This window comes from Astatotilapia calliptera, chromosome 5 (assembly GCF_900246225.1).
Source record: "Astatotilapia calliptera chromosome 5, fAstCal1.2, whole genome shotgun sequence".
NCBI classification, from domain to species: domain Eukaryota; kingdom Metazoa; phylum Chordata; class Actinopteri; order Cichliformes; family Cichlidae; genus Astatotilapia; species Astatotilapia calliptera.
In genome coordinates this window covers 32,936,572-32,955,148 of record NC_039306.1, presented here as the reverse complement: position 1 = coordinate 32,955,148, position 18,577 = coordinate 32,936,572, and the positions used below count along the sequence as shown (strand labels likewise).

Below are 18,577 nucleotides of genomic sequence, written 5' to 3'. Positions count from 1 at the left end.
AAGCCTCAGTCAACTCCTTATGAAACTCGCTAAAGTTCTTGAAGCAACATTTATTGACAATCCTCCCAAGTCGGGGTTCATCCCCGTTGCACTTTTCCTACTAAAAGGGACTCAAAATAATTCTAATAATTTGAGAGGATTGACAGAATTTCTGATTTTCACGAGCTGGTCACCACAAACATCGAAAATAAAGTAACATTTTACAGATAACGAATGTAGAATATATGAGAGTTTTCCTTTTTTAGTTCAATTACAAAATTAAATAAATGCATACATACACAGATGCATTCATAAAGTTATTCCTGCTGGTGACTGGTGACCTGTCCAGGGCCTACTCCACCTCTCACCCTATGGCAGCTGGGATAGGCTCCAGCACCCTCGCGATCCTCAATTTGATAAGGTGAAGAAAATGGAGGGATGGACAGAATAATATCTTTTTAGATACACCATTACTTTACTGAAAATTGGCTTATTAAACAAAGCAATCATCACATCAATCACACTCTCTGCATCTGTGCTTACTATGTGTTTCTAACCTTAGTTTCAAAGCAGAAATAAGCAGAGGGAAGTGCACAGAGGTGACCTTTACTGATTTGGCTCGTTGCTGTGGAAAAAAAGACGACGCTCTGAGCTACAAGGAGCATGCTGAAACTGCAAAAGCTCAAATGCCTGCTGTGCCGGCTCTATCTGCAGTCGCTAATTGGAAAGGCCTGAGAACAGAAGCACACACTGAAACAACCTTTTCAGCATTTCTGCAATCGTTTGCAATCGTATGTGCTTGCAGAGTTTAAAGGGTCTCATTTTCCACTGGTCCACTCACCAGCCATGTGTGGGGACATTATTTATGCCTTTTTACAGCCAAAATTACCTTCAGCTTCACCCCCACACAGGACTGTCTGCATCATGTCAGGGCGAAGGTGATAAGAGACATAACACACACACCTGCTAGGAGTGTCTGCATGTTGTCTTGAGCACTGAACAATGAAGGTAAGGGCACTCTTACCTTTACACACAGAGCAACAGAATTACTGCAATTAAAACAACAACATGTCTGCTAATGTAGGAGTTTGGAAATGTTTTTCTAAGGTTATTAGTTAGGTATTTGCCAAGCCTGAAATAAGCTGCCTCAGGACAATCAGACTTTTTGCAACTGTCATTAGGTGCCAATCGATGTGTGCTTATCCTAATTCTGCACACTACTTTAAAAAGATGATGAACTGAAAAGAGTTTCAACTTATTTTGTAATTAAATCTCTCTATTTGAGGTCTTGCTACTGTTCATAGGTCTCTTTTTGCAAGTGGTTCTTTTCTGTTTCCCAGTTTGTTGGACGTTGCATGTTTAGCACGAGCACTTGTAGCTAGGTGGATCAGTAAAAGCTGCAACCATCAATATTGTTGTATCTCCGTGCTTGTCACTTTCCTCTCCCCTCATTACATCAGGTGGATGACCCTTCCTGAGCTTAGTTCTGCAGAAGGTCTCATCCTGTTAAATGGGAGTTCTTTAACCCTTTGGTGCTTGTTCATTAATAAAGTGTCTACATTGTGTCTATAACAGTAAAACATTTGCTTTTATAGAGGTGCTCACAGTGGGGTATTAATCAGGTGCATTTGATTACTTATCCTCTTATGTCCTGTGGAAGCAGTAAGGGTATACTTTTTTTCACAGCTTCCTGTTCCAATAAAAGCTAAAATTCCCTGCTGTCACGTGTCTGTTTGATGCATTTTTATTATAAAATACTTCTTTATAAAGAATATACAGTATGAACAGTGGTGTTCTAATGTTTTTTCTACTCTGCTGTATCACAGAGCAGCAATCTCACCGATTCCTTGAATGGTTGAGCCTGACCTTTGACCTTTCTCTGCTTGCTGACTAAGCAGTAGAGGAAAAAGAATAGTCTTACAGGAAGAAATAGAGATTAGAGATTTCCCATTCGTTTCCACAGAGACTAACTTCTTCAGTCATGGCCTGCTATGAAAAGCCACCACTTCCGTTTAAGTGTTTGATTAGCGTTGATTAGCATTAGTTCTCCATTTATACAGTAATGAATGAGGTACGTGTATGTGGGGGCAGGAGGGAAACATATTTATGAATGAGATCCAGAGGTGTGTGAGCTAGTTTTCCCACATCTCATTTCCATCACTTTCATCCACAATGAACTGATGAAGCCGTGCACGGCACTCCACAGCCTTCCAGAGAACTCAATCCAAGCGAATCTATCATCTGCCTTGTCAACACAAAACTGCTTCTTAATGAACCTGAGCTAATGCAGCTCTTACCCAAGTTGAACCTACTTGCCAACTGCTCAAGGGGAGCAGCAAGGAAAACTCACACTGCAAACAAGCAGATCAGCACGAGGCCAGCGGAGAAGAAACAGGCCTCTGATACTGTCTTACCCGGATGAAGGCCCCTCATTGAGAAAAAGACAAGTAACAATAAATTATATTCATACTGGAGCAAATCCCAGAGTCTTCCGCTGTGAATATCACCTTTCAATATTAACCTCTTGGTGACGAAGCAGCTCTATTAATAACAGAAATCCATCAGTGACCAAGATTCAATCTATGAGGGACACTTGGGAGCATGGTTGCCTGCGGCCTAAACTGTTAGCGTGTATTCCCACAGGTAGCTTGAAAAATATTCTGAACTGAGGCAGCCAGGTTTCTCTGTCAGTCCTTAAATCAGTGGAAACATTTCACTGCAACACAAAGACAGGAAGAAAACTAAAACTTAGAGCAGCTTTTTTTGTTTGTTTTTTAAGGAAGTAAAGAATGGAGCATGCTCAAAAAGGAAATAAAGCATTCGTTATATTGTGTTTGTTATGAAGTACAGAGGACCTGTAATAACCCCAACCAGGCCTTCTCCACCTCCAAAAGGCTTCAGGCAGGTTAACTACGCTAACGCTGAGCCAGTGCAACATACTTGGATTCCTGCCTCCTTGCTTTGAACTGCATCTCTGCAAGGCCACATTACAGAAGCTAGTTTTGCTAAACACCTGAAGTAAATGTACATTAACTTTCTGTAGCATTCAGTTTGTTGGCATTGGATAGCGTCTACGACAGCATAACAAAAGATTTGTTCGTCTTTATGGCAGTTCTACAAAACTCAAAGCCATCAACAGTAGGGAAAACGTGAGCAGGCAACTATGCTTCTCCTGTGTTGGTTGAAAAGTTGTAACTCTGATATCAGTGACAGATATTTAGCTATGCTAGCCAGATGTTGGGTCCTGAGTCAGCACTGAAATATCCACAGATATTCGTGCTGGCAGGAGCATGAACTGATATAACTCTCTGTAATTCCCTGACACTTGGGTCCAGTGCCACAAGGTCGTTTGCCTTGAACAGCTGCATTTCCAGTGATTTTAAATGTGGTTTCACAGAGGAAACCAAGGGCCAGTGACCATGAGAAACACCAAATCAAACCACTTGGAAACCAAAAATTCAGCAACTGGTGATTTTAGGTTAGAACAGAGGCCGGCAACCTATGGCTCATGAACCACGGATTAGATTTATGGTTAACTGTAACCCTATTAATCCATGTCCTATATTTATCAATTTATCATCTCCCAACTACATCTGCCCATCTGTCCCCGTCACCCCCTGCCACCAGCGTGTGCTGCTCCTTTTTTCCCTGTTGTTTGGTAGGAGGAGCTAAAATGGCTCTTTTGATGTTGAAGGTTGCCCACGCCTGGACTAGGAAATGATAGGCAGTGGATCAAACCACTATGAGACGCAATGCTTTGGTGTTTAACCAATTTTGCCATCGCATGGCGACTCTGGTCCCCATTACATAGTAGTAGTGTTCATGTTGCCATTTGTTTTCCTCTTTTGTGGAATTTGAGCGTGCTAGTGAGTCAGCCAAGGCAGAACTGAGACAATGGCATAAAAGGCTAAAGGGAAATATTGTGTATTATTATAAGTGGCAGTGGTAGGAAGCTAACATTAGCATGTTTTGCAATCACTGTACCACAGTACAGTGATGCACACTGCTAACAATGCACTGTAAAAACTCTGAATCTCAAGTTGTTTTTCATTTTGTTTTCTTTGTTCTGTTTAAATGTACGTTATGAGGCTAATGCATTAAAAACAGGCTTTTGTTATTGGGCCTGTTGAAACCCATTTTAATACATGTGACACTCTGAATGTAACTATTATTTATGTGGCTATAAGACATCAGAAGCATTCATTACTTTAATTTAATTAAGTTTGTTTACATTTTTAGTGATAAATATCACAAAAAGGTTTTTGATCACAAGACTTCTTCAGTCTCAGCTGACTGCAGGTTTCCCCAACCTTATAAACAGTACATGTGCATAATGACCAAAACTAGCACCACTGACAAGGTTAGGGAAGATGACCGGGACTGATGAAGGTCGCTTCAGGGACTGAGAAGTGAAGCAAATACAGAAGACCGCTCAGGTTGCAAGAAGTCACAACCTCTCACATGTTCTTGGCGAGTTATCGGTCTTGTGGCTAGTTTCAAGGTTTACTGGCTAGAATGTGGGGCTCATTTTGTAGACAGCGGTCCCAATTAGATTAAAAATGGAGGGTAAAGCAGACTACGCACAGACCTACCTTGTCACTGATGAGCGATGTTCCATCACCACAGAACACCAGCCAGGGTGGGAGTTTGGGAAAGTGCAGTAGCCCCATCACCTATGTTCACACTTAGAGTTACAATATAGAGAACTAAATATGTAATGACACCAACACCCTGCACATAATTCAAAATAAACAATAATCCAGGGGTGTAAATTTCTCTTTATTGCTTCGTTTTTCAAACTAAAAGTGTGATAGGAACTCATGTTTGTTTTGGAAACTGGGAGTTCCAACTTGCAATGTTGCACAGGGGAAGCCCCAGCAAATTACATTTCTACTTTAATGTCTCAAAACCTTATGTGACCAACAAATCACATCAGGCTGTGTCGTCACACAGAGCTGCCTCGTCTGGTGATACGACTTTCTCATTCAAACGACAGAGCTGCCAGGCTGAGGGTAGTCTGCCCCAGCTTTTTGTTTGTTTTTATATTTGACAGATCCCACTTCCAAAAAGCTCTCACAGTCGATCAGTCAATGTGTCTCGAGTTTCAAGTCCTGACAATATTTTCACATTCCTTTCGAGTGAATCACTGCAGCTCTTTCTCGGGCTCAGGCTGTTTATCAGCGGCCCTGCAGCGACATTATGCTTTATTTAAAAACATACAGCAAATGAAACCTACTTTGTTAAAATCTTACATCAGAACAACAACTTTTTTTTTTTCTTACAACTTTATTAGGAAACATTACACAGGATAATAACATGGGCTTAAAAACATTTTTTTTTTTTTTCACAGTGTCTCATAGAGCAAAATGCCTTAAGATTTCCAAATGTCTTTTACAAAATGTTCTTCGGCTCGTTCGCTTTTGTTCCACAAGTTGCAACATCATAGCATGAGGGAAACCACGTGGGAATTGTGCTCATTTGTTTGGACAGCTTCTGCACCCATAACATATGGGTTCACTCCCTCTCAGTGTGTGTGTGTGTGTGTGTGTGTGTGTGTGTCACCAGAAGTGCCTGATGGAAGAAGAAACAGATTACAGACCGAGCAGTGACTATTGCCTCACTCTTCTTTAATGGGTCGGATAAGTTTTTCTGAGAAGATCCCGGAGTGATTTTCTGCATCCTGGTGCTCGTTCCAGCTCTGCTCCCTGACCCCCCTCACCACACCTTCCTCCTGCAAGACACAGTAAACACATGTGAGGACTCAGGGAAACAAATCCACCCTCTGATTAGATACTCGGGACATGACAGTAAGATTTACTAACAGGGTGAAATGGTGCTTCTGAATTCATTTCCACACTGTGTACACAGTGACTGGGAGACCAGTCCGTGAAAGTAAACTCAAACTCAGCCGTGATCAGAAAAGGAGTGTGAAAAGATGCTAGATAACCTCGACATGGAAGTTGAAAGATAATATAAAATTATGAACAACTTAGAAGGTTAACAGTTGTCACTATGGGAAGCCAAATGTGCATTTCCATCTTTTTTTCGGGACTCGTTGAATGCCATTATTATTTAAATATCCTGATCAGAGCAGCTCTTAATATGAATTAATTCTGTTTTTTCTGGAAAACAGGCCTGTGTGTCTCCTGTGTACATTGTTTTGTTGTTGTTGTTCTTAATCATTGTAAGTAAGCTTTTTCTCACAGCATCTGATTACAGACTCCATTCATGCATTTTCTCCCATCCGGGTCTGGGTCATGGGGTAGCATAAGCAGACATTCCCAGACGTTCCTTGATCCCAAGGCAATCTTTCCGGTACATCCTGGGTGGACATATCTGAAACGCCTCATCTAGGAGGTGCACAGGATGCATCGCTGTCAGATGACCCAACCACCTCGACTAGCTCCTTTTAATGCCTGGGAATCAGTAACACTAGTCTGAGCAGCTCCTTAATAAAAGAGGTCTGGGTGAGCCCAGACATCATTCAGACACAGCTCATTTCTGCCACGTGTCTTACTTGTTGTGTGACAACAACAACAAGGCATTCTTTATACTTTATTCTAGCTGCTCCATGCTTCTTCGCCATGGAACTACTTCCACAGTTTTTGTGCAATTTTCACCATTCAAATCTTTAAATAAAAAAAATCTGCTATTTCTGCTAATGCCAGCTATGACTTTTGGTGCTCAGAACTTCTATACTTTTTGAAATACTAAATTTTTTATGCAATTTTTTTGTCCCATTGAAATGAATGGACCACATTATCAGTGTTGTCACTGATTTTGCTTGCCGGGGTGAGCTGTGCTCAGTGAGATGAACAGCCGTTCTGAGAGCGGGAGGCCCGGGTTCAAATCCCGCTTTTTTCAGTTAACACTTTAGCTTTTTAAACTCTTTTCAACACAAATTTCAGCTTCTTCACCCCTTTTCAGCAAAAATACCAGATTCTGCAGCTGTTTTCAGCACAAACTGTTTTCAATGGAATTTTTTCACCAGTTTTGAGCACAAATTTCAGTTTCTTCACCTCTTTTCAGCAGAATTTTCAGCTTTTCCACCTCTTTCAGTTACCTGAGAACTAGTTTGGCTCAGTGAGATGAGTAGCCGCCTTGAGACCACAAGGTCTGGATTCAAACCCTGCTCATGGCAACATTTCTTTTCAGCTGACAGTTCAACTTTTTCACCTCTTTTCAGTACAAATTTCAGCTTCTTCACCCCCTTTTCAGCAGAATTTTTGGCTTTTCACCTCTTTTCAGCAAACATGTCTGCTTCTTCACTGGATTTCAGCACAGTTTTACTTCTTCAGCTGTTTTCAGCAGATTCCACTACATGGCATTCACACTGCATTTTCGCAGGAAATGCAACTTTTTCTAGTTTTCTTTCAGTCACTACTCGCAGCCATAGGTGAAAGCAGGAATGTAAACAGAACGTACAAAAAAGTACCGAACTGGAAGAGCAGTATCCCCACCCCTGTACTGTACATGGCCTCTCACTCAGAGCAGCTCCATAGGGGAAGCAGAACCTTTCACACTAGTTTGTGCCCTTTTCCCACCAGAGAGGTGAAGTTTCATGTCTCTTTGACCAGATTTGGCAACCAGGGATCAGACCATTAAGGCCTCTTGATCTTACAGCTGCTCAATCCAATTTTTGTTACGGCTGTGACAAAAAGTTAAAGCTCTCTCCAATCCCATGCTTCCAACACCTTGTCATTTTAGTGCACAAGTACATTCACAGTTTTATTTATCCCACCATTTAGTGCAGAAGAGTTAAATGTGGAACACTGTGCATGCCTTGCCCTCAATAGTGGCAACAACTGGCTTTGTAATAGAAACAAATAAATTTAGCATCCATGATGATGCTAACTATAAATGGCTAAAAGCAGATTTTTTTGTTGTGGGCTTGTTTAGTGTAGTAAATGTTAAAATATCACCTTGTCATTTTAGTGCACATTCACAGTATTGTTTATGCTAACCATTTACTGCAAAAAAGTGAAGTTAGGTTTAGGGTCATCCTCACTACTGAAGAATTTGGTACCTTGTGTTATCAGAGGCGCAAAATGATGCAAAAGTTCAAAAACATGCAATAAGTAGAACAACAGAAGTGAAATTTTGCTGTGTTGTCATTTGATGTACATCCATAACACGTCAGGTGCCATTTCAGACACTCTGCTGTGGATATTCAGAATGCTGAACATAGTCTACTACATCAAACTACAGTGTAGTGTAAACTGCAGTGAATTTTGGTTTGATTATAGATTCTGACGACTATTCCAAGTTGATCAGCACAGCAAACTATGTACAAACTATCACCTCCCTGCAAACGACTGGACTATTTTGATTTGCTGGTGGGTTGAAATACGCAGGCATGTGATAAAATGCACGTTAGCAAGTACCTACACAGAAAGGCCAGAAACAAACACAGTGGCCTAAATGACATGTCCAGGTCCAGAATGTACAGGATGTGTGTAATCTCTAGAGTGCAATGGGAAGTAAGATATGGTTTACAAGTACACACTACACAAACACACCTGTTGAGTGTCAGCAAGAACCATGATGACATCGCCCTCTTCAAACTGGAGCAGGCCTTCTTCAGATGCTGCGTGACTCTCTAGTGCCACCCCCTGGTGTAAAACAAAGCTGTTTTATTCCACATTACCACACGGCTGTAACGTTTAAAGGCTTAGTTCACACAAATTATTAAGACTCTCCAGGTTATTTTAGGGGGACTTTACTGTTATAGAAATGTCAGCTGTAGCTGCTTTAAGATTAAGCGTGTACCTTATAGAGGAAGCCTGGTGGACTGGGGGAACCCGAGTCATCTCCTGACTCTAACCCTTCGTCCAAATCCTCCTGCTCCTTAGCAGGTAAGAGGGGGCTTTCATTGGAGCGGAAGGATACACGAGGGGCTGGAACTGGTGCCGGTTTGGTATTGGCCTCCTCTGATGTTGGATCGCTCTCAGCATCCTTATGTGGGGCATCGCCACCAGCAGAATCCGAGGGATCAGTGATCTCCTGGCTTGCTGCTGCCTCTGACTTTGGTTCTCCCTCCTTGCTGTCTTCTGACTGGCTTTCAGCGGGCTCCGACGCAACTGCTGCCTCTGGATTTTGACTGCTCGTGTCGCTGTTGTCATTGTCACATAGCGACTGCCTCTTCGGTGAGCCGGTGCCACTCGAGCTGAGATCGGAATCTGATGAGCTAACACTTTTCGAAGGGATGCTGCTCTCTTCTGCTGGGATGCTTTCTTCAGCGATGTTTTGAGTCTTTGGGACAGGGGAAGAGGGTGCAGCACCTTTGCCGTTTTGGGAATGCACGGAGACGTGGTCAGCTGGGAAAGCGGTGTTGCAGGGTATGGGATTGGATATAACCAGGGACTTTCTCTTCTTTGACTTGCTGCTTGTGCTATTTAAAGAACAAAAGCACATTATTTGTGACAGAGTTATCATTAACACCCCAGCATACAGGAAAGAAAAGAATAAGTGTCCAAAAGTAGCAGAACCCTTTAAATTTAAAGATCTAGAATTTTCTGTGAAATCAGTGGACTTTGTTGCAGTCAAGTATCAGTTTGCTATTCTTGACGCTGAAGCAAACTCCACGTCATTTGCCAAGTGTGGCTTCCTCCCATCTACAAGTTACATTTCTACCCAAAGTTGCACTGAATTCGGTGATGAATGCAGGCAAAAATCAACAGACAACAGTCCTACAGTGTTTTAGCCAACCTCAGTACTTGTAGAGTTCTGTTTTAGGTTATTTTCCTGTTAAAGGAGCAATGACCTGCAACTGCAACTGCAACAGAGTTCTTGAACACTCTTGACAAGTTTTTTGCCTCAGAACACCTTTATAATTTGATCCAATTCAACTAATACTGCACAGCATCAAGCAGACAAATCTGGGCCTATAGTATACCTGACATTTAGCCCTAATGAGAATGAGCTGTGGCTAAGATGTGTCAGCAGCACTGTGAGAAATAGCCAAAAGTGCATCAAAGAAAAGTGAACGCATGGGCCAAATATTATTGCATAACATATCTTAGACTCCTCTGTGTTTCATAGTGAAAGATTTTTACTCGTAATACCTAACATGCCTCACCAAAAAGCTTTAAATGGTTTAATCGAAGGTGCAAATTTGTTGTTTTTTCCCCCCATACAAAAATAATTAATAAACCAAAGCAGTACTATATATTCTGAAGCCTGTGGTTGACACACTGGAGAAATACTTTAGGACACTTTTAGGATTTTTGAGATTCTCAAAATGCTTTGAATTTAATTTGTCTTTAATTTAAATGATGGTAGTTTTCACACTGAAAAAGCAAGGCCTTCCGGCTTAATGAACAGCTAAAATGGATCCACATCATCCCCCTCTACAAAGTTTCATTGTCTACAACAGGGGTGGGGAACTGCAGGCTTCAAGGGCCGGTGTCCTGCAGGTTTTAGACCCTGGGTCAACACATCTGAATCAAATGATTAGTTCATTACCAGGCCTCTGGAGAACTTCAAGACAAGTCGAGGAAGTAATTTAGCCATTTAAATCAGCTGTGTTGGATACATCTAAAACCTGCAGGACACCGGCCCTTGAGGCCTGGAGTTCCCCAACCCTCAGTCTACAAGATAGGAAGCACTGAAAGTGGATGCTAGTTTGAGATTTTGTTGTTTGTTGAGTTACAGCCCATTTAAAGATCCAGTATGGGCAAAAATCGCAACCTGGTTTACGAAAAACACGAAGAACAATCTCCCAGAAGCATCAGTACAGGATGCAAGTTAGAAAAAATTGTGGTCAGAGACAAAAAAAAAAAAAAGTGGTTAGAGTATTTCATTTAATTTGGTTTCATGAAGAACTGAGCGTTCTTATACGAATACAAACACTTTTGTGCCAAACCCTTGCATGTCTGTGTCATTTATTTCAAAGATAAAACTTTTGCAAGGCTATGTATGCAACACCTTCCACTCGCCTATGTGGCCATCTTATCGCTTCCGACACAGAAACAAACAACTCTAAAAACAAGTGTCCACATTTGGGCAACACAATGAGAGCAATGGAGGTCTCTACTGTGCACGCAAACCCACATTATCTCCCATTGTTTTCATCTCCTCTCAGCTGTAAGAACCATTTTAGCATCTTTCAGTTATTATTTTGGTTTCACGGGAGACTATTTTAAGCCTGAGAGACAGAGTTTGTATGCGTTTCAAGACAAGACATTTCTTAATGCGCACACAGCTGCCACAAATGATGCAACATGTGCAGCAGAACACCCTACCTGTTCAGGCCCTTGATGATGAAAGCTTTGCCCGAGTGTTGAGTCTCCAGTTTCTTCATCACATTGTACAGCTCACGGTTCAACTGTAAACACAAGCACACCGTCCACCTTCAATTCACATTGCCGGTGAGAGAGTGAGGAAGTTGAAGGCGATGTGTGACATCTTACCCCGCTCATTTCTTTATAGAAAACATCCCTCAGGTTGGAAATGTTTTCGAAGACCGTCACATAGCAACCTATCCGACTGCACAGACAAAAAGACAAAGTTGAACTTTCAGTTTGTCCACATGACACTTTTCTTAGGTTCAGTTATACTGGCTGACGTACCTTTAAACATATAAGCCACGTAAATATTGGTTCACATCTTTCTCTTTTAATTCAGCTGTTCTTAGTCTCTTTGCTACATGTGTATAAAATCAAGCACCTAACTATGCAGTCTACCCTTTATAAACATGTGAAATAATGGATTGTTCTAAAAGCTTAACTGAATGCCAGTGTGGTACCGTAATAGGGTGCTACCACTGCAAAAAGTCCATTTGTGGAATGTCTTCCCTCTTAAATATTCCACAATCAAGTAGTGTTATTGCAGTGTGCAAGCCTTTAGGAGTCACCGCAACTCAGCCACCAAGTGGCAAACCACATGAAGTATTAACATCAGCACAGAAACTCCACACTGGGAGTTTCATGGCATGGGTTTCCACGGCCGAGCAGCTCCTGTAGGTGTAACGTGAAGGTGACCCGGGACTTGTCAATATAGTGTATACCCTGTCATCTCAACTTTGTATCCAATGCAAACACAAAAGCTCCCAAAATAATACAAATCTGTATAAATTTAATCTGAAAGGTGATTTCATATAAGAATGGTCGAAATATGCAAGTCTTAAAAACCTACATCCATATTCTACTTTTATTTATCCACTCATGATCCAGATTCCCACTGAGATTCCACTGAGCTAGTTCTGTGTCTACTTGCTGCTGAATCATACCTCTGATGGAGAACAGGCAGCTCCTCGCGCAGCTCGTTATTTATTTCTTCAAAGACATTCTGAGCTTTGTTGAATTCCTCTTCTGCCTGTTAAGGAGGATTTAAAAGAAGAAAATACAGTCGAGATCAGACGTCTTTGTCAGCGGCACACTGCACGTCTGTGCTGCGCAGGCTTTAACAGTAATGTTACCTTGGCTATTTTAGCTTCATCCTTTTTCTTTGCACCCTGCAGCGCCTCCAGGTGGTGTCGTGCTGAGTCATAGTCCACCAGTTTTCGTCCACGCTTGGCAACTCGTTCCTGAAAAAACAGTTTTTCAAAGTGAACACAGAAATTCAAAGACCTCTTAGCACCTGAGAGACCAAAGTAGCTGTTTTAGCATCGCCTTGCAGTTCTGCAGGACTCATTTGAGCGTCGGCTTACCTTGACTTCAGGAAACTGGCTTGTATAGTTCTCCATGGTGCGGACAAGCTGGTCATTTATCTTCTCTTCGTAGTCGTTCCACAGCAAGTCTTCACTCTAAGAAAAACAGATGGTGCCACATTAGAGTTAAAAACTCTTGTTCCCATTGCACTAAGCCACAAATATAGGCAAGCATACAAACAGTGTTGCACATTATGGAAAGCTTCAGTCGCAGTTTGTCCAATGTGAGAGCTGACTTACTAATGGAAACCATCCCATCCACAAAATAATTAGTGACAAGGCCCTCGCTTTATAGTTGACAGTTAGTCAACAGTGGACATTCCAGGCTTTGGTGTGTAATTTAACCCAGTACTCGCCCAATGCTCTCCATCCATTGTTATTTCATCCTTACAAAGATATTTTTATTGACATTCCATGGTCTGTGTTTGACATATTGCTGCTTAACTAGCATTAGTCTAATTTTGAATGTCTCATATAAATATTTAAGACAACTATAAAATTTGCATTTCCTGCAAAAATGCTGTGTGAAGCTGTACGGCTGAAGCTGTCTGCTGAAACTAGCTGAAAAAGCTGAAAAGTTGTGAAAACTGTAATAACTTTGCAGAAGCATAAGAACTGAGCAAAGATGTAACTACTTAGCAGAACTGCAATATCTTAGAGGAAACATAATACTTGGCAGAAACACTATAACATAGCAAAACTTAGCAGAAATATTGTAACATGATAACTTCTCAGAAATACAGGAATTTAGGAGAATTATTATATTTAGCAGAAATACTATAATATAATATAATATCTGTATTCAATGGGTATAACTTGCTTGACTCTTTGACTCTAGATGACGGTACTTTTAGCTGCTCCTTTATTTCCCATGAGGTCACCACACCAAACAGAACCACATGTTTGATTTGGCAGAAATTTTACACTGGATACCCGTCCTTACTCACACTCCCATTTATCTGGGATTGGGACCAGCACTAGCAGTACTCTAGCTTGTGACCCGTTCCTTTCTCCTCCCAGAACCAGGGATATTTCATTTGTAAAGCGAATTTCTTCACAACTACATCACAGCACAGTTGAGTTCAGCTGTGCAGTGGCAGATATACCTGCTCACTGTAGCAACGATGTAGGTAAACATAATTATTGAATTTCAGACTGTTTGTTTTAGCCAGAGACTCCGTGTCAACTCTTTGCATTGAGCAGCTGGAGAGAACTGCATCTAGAAGGACTTTGGAATTAAGCAGCTCAAGACAGAAAAATAATATCCAAACTCTCCTCATGAGTTTCTGGACCTCACACCAGAGAGTGAACTTGCATTTAAATGTGGGTATTTGTTAGTACATGTTGCATGAAGGTCACTAATATTTTAAAGAAGTGTGTGATTCCAGCCAGTGAAACATATTGATGACATGATCCACAGTAGTCCTAAGTAAAAACTGTATCAGTAGGATTCAGTTCAATTCTATTCTATTTATGAATCGCCAAATCACAGTCAACATCACCTAAATCAACAATCACCTCAAGGTGCTTTAAACTGCAAGCTAAAGACTCCGCAATAATGCACAGAAAACTATCTATCAGATGACCCCCTGTCAGTAAGCTCTTAGCGACAGTGGGAAGGAAAAACTCCCTTTTAACAGGAAGAAACCTCTGCCACTAGCATTCTTAATAATGGCCAGCAGGGGGCAAATCCTTTATAGTCTGGTTGTACAGAAATCTATGGAAAAATTAGCCTTCTTCTCAATTAATCCATGCCCTCAGTAAACAATTTTCGTATCAGTTTATTGCCCCATTTGCTCGTTTGTAGTCATGGCGAAGACAAATAATGCCCAAATTGTAAATTAGAGTTAGTAGATTGACGACAAAGAAGGGCTGGCCTAACTTGTGACTGATAAGTGTTCAAACAGTCAGATCCCAATCTGTGCTTGTGGCATTTAGCTACCATGCCACAAGGGGGGGGGGGGGGGGGGGGGGACGGGACACAACCAAAGTGGGACTTCCCAAATAAAACAGTGGCTGCATCATAATCCTACTTCTGTTATAACAGCGAGATCTTTCACTCCATCCCAGTCCGATTCATAGATGTCGCTCAGCGTCTGGGATAGCCGCTTAGATGTCTCATGCATGCCTGTAAAAAGGAAGAAAAAAAAAAGAAATTTAAAATGTAGTCATGACTCCATGGGAATGAGCCCATCTACCTTCTGGCAGCACAAACAGCACCACGGTGGTATTGTTTTTAATGTTTCTGGTGCTGCTGCTGCACCCACATTACAAAGGCCAAAACAACACTAGTTTCCTGACTGGAGCTCACAATGCAGGCGCAAAAGCTGACAACATGAAAAACAACGGTTTCTCATACATGACTCACATATGCGATGCTGCGTCTGCTATTTTTTTTTAAGGCGGGATCAGGGATCTTTACAACTTGGTAGCGCAGACAGGATTGCAAAAGTCTCCCACAAAAAAATAGAAGACTTTCACTTCCCTAGTTTTCAACTTCTCCCCTCAGTAAGACTGGGGATTCAATCCATGCTTTGCAAACCCACCTTTCACTGCTGCATAGTAGGCTTTGACATCTTTAAACAACCTGCTTCCGTCGATCTGCGTGCAGGAAGAAAGGAGAAAAGTTCAATTCAGTGACGCCCAGTAACAGTTGGACAATATAAGAAAATTGTGCTGCATCATTTCCTTGACATCAGTGTGCTTCAGCTGGACTGCAGGCTGTTAGTTTGCTGTGAAACTCTCTCTGCATCAGTTTGCTTGACATCGCAGCTCCTTGCAGTCTCACCACAACTTGGAGCTTAAATTAAATAACAATCACAATATCTTATGTGGTTTTTGTGAAGTGAAAGCAGCATGGAGTGTCAGTGGGTAGACTTCCTTCCTGTTGCTCTTCGGCAACTTCCCTGCAGTATGTAGTGTAGTTGTTTGCCACTCGGGGAACTTAAAACCTGAGCAACAGAAGCCCAACAGTGGCAGCGATTACAGTATTAATACAGTAACATGGAATACAGATCACCAGTACGCAACAATAAATGAAGGAATTTTGTTACTTTTAAAATGAAAGTGGTTTTGCTTCCTCTTTTCTAAATTTTAAATAGTCTACATTTAGAGCTGTTCAGAAAGGCCAGTCTGAGGCTTTCAGTTCGTCAGCCTGTAAAAACCTTTCTTAAATGACAGCTCTTTCACAATTTAGGGTAATGCTGCACACAGATCTCTAGGGGAGACATAGTAAGTCGTATTTACACAGAACAGATAAGAAAATAGGCAGGAGCTCTGTCTTGCATTTCCTGTTTTCAAGGCCAGGATGATTGCCTGAACTTGTGAGTTGGCACGTCAGTGCAGGGAAAAAAAGACACAAAACACTTTTTGGCCCTGTTGCAATTATGTGAAGAATTTTGGTAAAAGGAAACAAATGAGCTTCGAGATTAAAGATGTTAAAGGGGTTTTATCAAGGTTGTAGAGCAGAAAGCAGAAGACTACCATTTAGAAACTGTGGTTACGCTGTTGGAGTACCTGCTGTTTGTTGAGGTTCTGGGAACAGAGCTCAAACTGCTCATCTTTGGTTTCCATAGTTTTGCCCAGTTTCTGAAGGACCTGAAAGCATTAAAAAAAAAAATCAGATTGAGTAAATTTTAACAATATGCCACGAGAGGTTTCTACAGATTGTGCTCATACAGATTAAAGTTAAACTATATCAAAGCCTGCCTACAGGTGTTGTAGAGTACATGCAAGTGCAACTAAATAATATCGCCTAAAGTTGGAATTTGAAGAAAGCAAATAGAAAAATTAGGAACTGCAAGTAGTAAGTTCATCAGACCTCACCTAATTTTACCAATATTTAGCAGGTATAACACACCTGAATCTCCCACAGAACTGTTGAGTTACTTTATTGGTGATTGTTTGTGTTGTGTAGTTCAGCTCCACCATTTGTAACGCCTTTTTTTTTACACTATATAAATGCAATAACATTAAACCAAATTCATTGAGTTTTCCTTCACATGATGTTTTTGCAGATACTGTATATTAGGTCCACAATGATGCGTAGGCAGTCCAACATGTAGTAAAAAAAACATTTCAGCTTGGTCCTCTAGTTATTTAGTAGCTCTGCTTCAAGGGCGCCCACAACAGGAGAGCTCCGACATTCCCTCACATTCAAATGGTCTGTTTAGTGCATAGACTGTAAACAAAAAACGGCTCCCATCACATCACCAGTGGTTTACAGACTTTCATTCTGAAAGTTCAAGATTGGCATTTTGGCTGCCGCCAACTTGATGTTTTGAAACGAGACAAGATGAGCTAAGAAACCAAAGGATCCTGAATGCTCATACTGCAGCACCTTGCTAATCACATGGTAGGCCCACCCTAAATCACACCCTGCATTGTCATCTGTTCTGAACCTAAGAAAGACCGTAATTTACAAGATTAACATCATGCTTTTTTCACTAAGACTTGAAACCAGCATCTGTGTCCAGACGTTTACTGAGGTCACAGACATGTAGGATATGTTCAACATGTCTGATCTGCAACCAGCCATGTTGCCCCCTGACAGCCATTAGAAAGTTTACACCACTTTGTCACCACCTTTAAAATACAATCTATGACCAAATTACATATTTTTTAAAACTATATATTAAACTCTGCCTCCAGCATCTGGCTGCTGAATCACTGAATGATGAATTTTTGAGGCTCAAATTGAAAAAAAAAACAACAACTTAAAAATAGGTTTTGCAAACACAGAAAATACAGATGACTGTTGATTCTTTAAAGGTTTGTGACTACGACATGCAGTGATACACACACTTTCAACATAACAAAATAAACCTGTGTAATGTAAAGTGGATCTATCTGACAGTGTGGATATACTGACCTAACCAGACTAACACTCTACATAGAGCACCATTTACACCCGTCCCAAAACTTAACCAGACACATGTGGCTAACTTTTTCTGAGCCCTTCACAGCCCAACGAGTGCAGCTGTTTGAAACCTCTGACTTGAAATCTGCATATAAAAGCTCTCATCATCATGCCCATTCTTTAATTTACCACCACAGAAATCACAGAGTCGCCCCAAAACAGCCCTTTAGTCTTCACTGTACCGAAAAAGCAAGCCTTTGTAGCTGCTGCTTTTAGGTGGAGTGGTGAATTCAAGTTTGTTGACCACAAACCGAGAAAGACACAGCTAGTGAGAGGAAGTGCACAGTCAGGAAGTAGCAGCATTTCTGTGTCCGCACACAGCTGCATAGCAGTGAACAACAGCATGTTGCTCAGACGGGGGAAATCTAAGCTACCGTTTTATTAGTGGTTAAAAAAGGGGCCAGTTTAGTGAGGTTAACGGTGAACCCACACGCATGAACTGGAGTAAGTGGCTCAGTCTGGTACAGCACAGTGTGCAGACTGCTTTGAATGCTGTCTTGTGGTCAGGATCACAGTGCGTAAACGCGTCCAGATTGATTGATGCCCTTACAAACCATGCAACGAAACACAGCTGAAAAGACGGCAGTGATGAAGTCGAGCAGTTCTCTCACACACACACACACACACACACTGATTACAAAAGTGAAATCAGTGGGGGATTTTTTTCAACCAATCACCCTGCTTAGAAGCGAAACACGATTTCAGAAGCCTGTCATCGTGGGAACATGATGCCAAGGTCTCTCTCCCTCTCTCATACTGGCTTTTCCAGCCCTCAACACCGAGCAGCTTAATAAAACAAGCTCAATATGTCCGTCTCATAGTTTAACAGAGCCGTGGCAGTGACTTTCGGGCACTGTCAAGAAGTTGCGTGGGCTCAGTGAAACTTTTTTAAAAAGTGGATCTCCTCTGGCTCACCTTCTCCTGGGCTCGATTCAAGGACTTCTGGACCCGTTTCGCGAAGATTCCGGCTCCAGCCTGGAGGTTCGGGCCCATCTTATTCTCCGCCATCGTCAGCTGTCGCGCTGTCACTC

General features: G+C 41.6%; 1 protein-coding gene across 1 annotated transcript; it reads right to left on the bottom strand.

Annotated features, from left to right (window-relative positions):
- Positions 1-5,245: 5,245 nt before the first annotated feature.
- bin2b (bridging integrator 2b) lies at positions 5,246-18,573 on the bottom strand. Its single transcript, XM_026168990.1, has 12 exons — positions 18,462-18,573; positions 16,145-16,225; positions 15,175-15,229; positions 14,662-14,756; positions 12,629-12,724; positions 12,398-12,505; positions 12,209-12,294; positions 11,391-11,466; positions 11,223-11,305; positions 8,749-9,370; positions 8,499-8,591; positions 5,246-5,710 (listed from the first exon to the last, which is right to left on the bottom strand). Exons 1-12 carry the CDS (start codon positions 18,552-18,554, stop codon positions 5,597-5,599), a joined length of 1,602 nt encoding a protein of 533 aa, XP_026024775.1. The 5' UTR covers positions 18,555-18,573; the 3' UTR covers positions 5,246-5,596.
- Positions 18,574-18,577: the final 4 nt, after the last annotated feature.